The 5,160-nt window shown below is 41.5% G+C and overlaps 1 protein-coding gene across 1 annotated transcript in view; it reads left to right on the forward strand.

Moving 5' to 3' along the window:
* Nucleotides 1–480: 480 nt before the first annotated feature.
* LOC118424405 overlaps nucleotides 481–5,160 on the forward strand; it is a gene marked incomplete at its 5' end in the record, with an annotated part of 14,326 nt that continues 9,646 nt past the window's right edge. Inside the window, 4 exon segments of the mRNA XM_035832959.1 lie at nucleotides 481–631; nucleotides 1,508–1,662; nucleotides 2,894–3,029; nucleotides 3,571–3,666. Of these exon segments, the coding sequence (XP_035688852.1) occupies nucleotides 610–631; nucleotides 1,508–1,662; nucleotides 2,894–3,029; nucleotides 3,571–3,666 (409 nt within the window).

The raw sequence follows: 5,160 nt of genomic DNA on the forward strand, positions 1-5,160 counted from the left end.
GGCAGGATGGAAAGGTTGACTTAGCCCGGGTCCAAATTTTATCCACGTCAAGAACAGTGACAGGAACCTAGTTCAAAGGTCACAAAATAGTTCTTGCAAGTTTGTGTCATGTCGTGTATGTTTGTTGTCACGTGTAAGTCTATTGTATTATGACACAGTGACAAATGTACACTGTCAGACAAAATCAGCGAGAGATTCACAAAAATATTTAAATATTTCATAGAGGAATAAGATCTACAATCTATGGTTTACAGAGGTTAAACATGGACACATAGCATTAAACTACCTAGACTACTGGACGTCCTTTCGCCTCTCTTTAAGCGGTTTCATTGTATGTTTGCTTTCATGTCACATAGTCGCCGATGGAGTGAAGTATGTACTAGCCTGGTCCCGTTGTCATGGTTTATATAGGTTGATAAATGTACGCATGTACGCCTAACAAAACTGGGAATGTCCATCCTTTATCTTCCATATTCCCAGGTCCTAGAGTCCGCCGGAATCCTCCAGAACATCAAAAGAGTTGCCGGTGTGAGTGCGGGAGCCATCACTGCGACGTTCGTGGCGCTGGGACTCAGCTGTGCGGATGTGGCACAGCAGGCTGAGGTGGACATGGGCAAGATCCTCATTTCCGGTATGGACAAAATGACAGCATTTAAGTTCTCTCACGGATCCAAGTACGCATGCGCAGGTCAAATATGAAGGCACTGACTTGTAAACAACTCTTGTCTTGAACGTGCTTGAGACATATTCACAAATATAGGACCTTCGCCGATCAGTTTGCATAAAAATGTCCAAAGCTGTTTTTTTCTTATGGACCTTCACCTCTGACCTCTGCATACGCATTTTTTAAGATACTCATAACACAGTATTTGTCCGCAACCCCCGTCCCCAAAAGGTGTTCGGGTTTAAGTAGTGTACCGCAGTACTTGCAAAGGCCGTAGTTATTCTTTCGTGCGCAACAGCGATGTAGAAGCTGTAGTAAATGGTAGAGGCATATATCAGTGCTGATACTGTATAAGTTGGATTACGTTGCTTCTTCGGCCGGCGGGAATTTGCGCCTTGATACTGTTACCGGCAATTCTTGTTCATCTCCTGCAGTTCCATTACCTCCGCTGGGGGTCAAATCAAAGTGTGTTTTATAAAGAAAACGAGCCGGCAAATCTATGCTCATTTTCAGATATTTTGTAGGTTGCACCCTCAACTTGATCATACAAAATTCTTGTACATTGTATCTGCACCCTACTATAGTTTTTGAGTCGTCGAACCACCTCAGTTTGGGGTCCTTAACCAATCATGTAACTCTCCATATGCGAAAAACTATGTTCTAGACTTGTCTACCTTATATCCGCGTCTGGTTGGCTGACACCTAAAAACACAGAGGCCACGGCCACAAATATGGAAACCTTAGCCCAGTTCAGCGGAGCCATTGTATAAGCCAAGAGCAAGGCGCTGCTTAGTAGAATGCCCATTCCGTTCACAATGGTTGTATGTACATGTATTCATTCAGGAGGATACATGCAGACCCTGATCAAGCCCCTCAACCTGTACTGTCGGTATGGGTGGGAGACAGGTGACGGCTTCTACAAGTTCTTTGGAGGCATCCTTGAGAAGTTCACACGTAAGGATGGCAAGCCTGGGAACCCGGATATCACTTTCAAACAGGTATAAGTTAGCTATTACTGTCCTTTGTCAAGTCATATTTTTGATTTGCCAAATGTTTTTAGTGAAGAGACATTGGTCTTGGTTCTTTTCAAGAAGAGATCTAAGAAAATAGTTTGAGGAGGAAGCGCTGTCGAGACAAACACTTTCCTGTTCTTACTCTAACCCTAGTCCTACCCTAAGCCCATGGCCCTAGTCCTAGCCCTACCTAATCCTAACGCCAAGCAAGCTTAAGCGCACTACCCTTATGAGCAAAATTATAATGGAAATATGCCCAAAAGCAATTACTAAAGCAACTGGATATGATTTTGGAAACGGTCATACGTTTCAACTGACATCCACCAGTTTTCGTCAGTGACAATGAAGTGATTTGGAAGAAACAGGTCTTTTATACTCTGACTATGAATGAAGACAAATTTAGATGCCCAATAGGAAACGTTGTGTTGTAAGGCAAAGTCAAGCTGAAAACATTTCTTAAACAGGAGTTCGGAGACCTCATACCTTCATGAAATATTCTATTTATTCAAATGTCTTTCACATTAGCATAATTTATGCTTGCTTGTGTACACCTTTAACTAACGTACACAGGTCACAGTGTTGACAGACCAATCATTTACTACACGTACTAAGAAAAATTAGGACAGTTTCAAATTAATTATGCAAATTAGGGACTTATTTGCATAATTAGTATCTGCTTAACTTCCGCCTGCCACAAACTACATATGTAACATGTAATTGAGTGATATATTGGAAAACACTGTAAATATAAATTTTCCTCATTAAGTATTCAAATGAAGTCCAAATTTGCATAATCTTGATTTCATTATGTACATCTCTGCCACATGTACCTGCATACCAAATATCATGGAAATCCATCATTCCTATGTTCCGTTATGCTTCTTGGAAGATTTTGACAAAAATGCTCCTGCAGTTCCAGAGCAAGCTGCTAGGGGGCCCAAACATACACCACTTCTTCCTTACATCAAAAGCTATCCTATCCAAAATCATATCCAGTTACTTCAGTTGTTGCCTTTTGGCATATCTTATAACCTGGATGTCGAACCTTCATCGACGTATAGCGGAGATAAACCCCGCACATGAAACTATTCTCTAATGCAGTTATTGTACAGATCAAGAATTCCTCCATCCATAATCATGGGTCACTATTATGTTCTTAGTTAGATGTAATCATGTCAAGCATGAGAGCATGTCTCAACACTGCCTTGTGTTACAGCTGTACAGCATGAGTGGGATAGAACTCTGCATTGTGGTGACGAACTTGGACCAGATGACAGAAGAATACTGCCACGTCAAAACCACCCCGAACTTCCCCATCCGCAAGGCAGTCAGGATGTCCATGTCTATTCCAGGTTTGGGCTTCGATTCGTTGCTCTCACTTGTCGAATTCTCTCCCAATAGCCAATTTCCTGCAATTGGGGGTAAAACGATATACAGTACAAATACTAAACTTTCTTCCGACGCAAAAGTCCACACGGATCAAATATTTAGCGACCACTGTCACCTTCTCCAGTATCAATACTGATGACCAATCACTTAAGAACGTAAACTAGCAAGAGTTGCAACCACGTGACCCTATTGGCACGTGATATTGCGTATACATGACGTCAGCAATTGGTCAAACGTGCCAATGAGTTTTGTATGCCACCGTTTCTGTTTATTGATGGCTAGTGTGCGCTGATGTACATGGTCTGTTAATAACATCATGTGCCCGTATCTCTGGCTAGCGTGATTGGTCATTATGTATAGGTTGTTCGCTTCCTGCACGCCACTCTGCTGACAATGACTAAGACCATTCTCAAGCAATGTATTAAGCACAGAAAACATAGACTTCGTACACGAAGCCGCTAGCCAAATATAAGTTATTCGATAATTTTACATGTATTTGACCAGGACTGTTCGAGCCAGTGCTGACTGACTACCACGGAAGCAAAGAGTTATACGTCGATGGAGGTGTGATCTGTAACTACCCACTCCACTCTTTTGATGGTAGGTACATTCCATGCCGCATTGTGACACAACATTACAACATTTATTATCATTCCTCAAAAGTACATAGGCAGGGGGAGCTATACAAGCCTCCCTGAATTGGGTACAATATGTACAATAAGTTTGCTAAACAATCATAGTCAAAACGTTAAAACATACACGCTATGTGCTATGCAGCATTGTTATACAGTCTGAGGGCACAGTGCACGAAAGACTGCTTCAGTCTTTTCGTTCTGGTAAATGGCATTGAAACACCAAGATCTATGGAGATATTTAATGTGTACCTTTATCTTGGCATAAGGGATGTGTATACATAGCTCTACTGCAATTATAGTAACAGCATACCTAAAAAATGTAACCATCTGGTGACATACTATTTTTGATTATGAAAACAATCTTATGATGTCAAAGTGCACGACTCTAAGTACGCATGCGAAGCAAAAATCATTCTGGTAATAAGTTAAAGCTGAAGGCCTATAGTAGGTGAAAGGTGAACAAGTTGTAAACAGATATTTTCTCAAACATTGTCGCGATTTCCATAACAATTCTTACTTATCTTTCAGGGGTCTTCACCTTCAAAATATTACCTACCATCATGACACTTCGTTGTACACATGTAATAGAATCGAGAAGTTACAGTCGAACCGCAGAGCTCTATGCGCATCATGTTCTGCGCAGGTTCTCTGGACAGGTCATAAGCCAGAACGCAGTTTGTCCTGGTTTGACCCCGATGCATGCGTATAAACAACTGCCTGTTGTGCAACAAAAAGATCTCAGACCTACATAATGTTTATACTTTTTCACATCTACAGGATTTGCCCAGCACAGCCACGTGGATATTTATTGCATTGCAAAAGTTCAGCCAACGTTGTGGCCCCCGAAACAAAGCAATTTTCGGTCTGTGTATTTGTGATTATATTTTCTCCAGTTTGCCGGCGCACAGTCAGTTTTGCCCACAGTCGGACAGTCAATTTCCTCACCTTCACATTGATATAAAACTTGAAGGGTAAATTTTAGGAGAAACGGTTTTGCCCCCAAAAAAACAACAGCCATGTCAAATGCCCCGGCGTCTTTTTTCGAATGAGAAACCGCACACACTGATCTTTCACTATGCTTTACAAAACTCAGCCATGATGTTTTGACATCATTACGCTTGCACATGAATCCTACTTATTCTGGCTTCTGGATAATGTTAGTTTTATTTTGGTGGGCTTCCCGAAATCTATTTGCGACGGCAAGACTTGAGCCGATAGTTATATCAACTTTTCCAAATGCTGGTTGAACTTGCAACATTAGGCCTGCCAAAAAAACAACAGCCATGTCAAATGCCCCGGCGTCTTTTTTCGAATGAGAAACCGCACACACTGATCTTTCACTATGCTTTACAAAACTCAGCCATGATGTTTTGACCATCATTACGCTTGCACATGAATCCTACTTATTCTGGCTTCTGGATAATGTTAGTTCAATTACGGTGGGCTTCCCGAAATCTAT

The sequence above is a fragment of the Branchiostoma floridae genome, chromosome 10, assembly GCF_000003815.2.
Source record: "Branchiostoma floridae strain S238N-H82 chromosome 10, Bfl_VNyyK, whole genome shotgun sequence".
Classification (NCBI taxonomy): Eukaryota; Metazoa; Chordata; class Leptocardii; order Amphioxiformes; family Branchiostomatidae; genus Branchiostoma; species Branchiostoma floridae.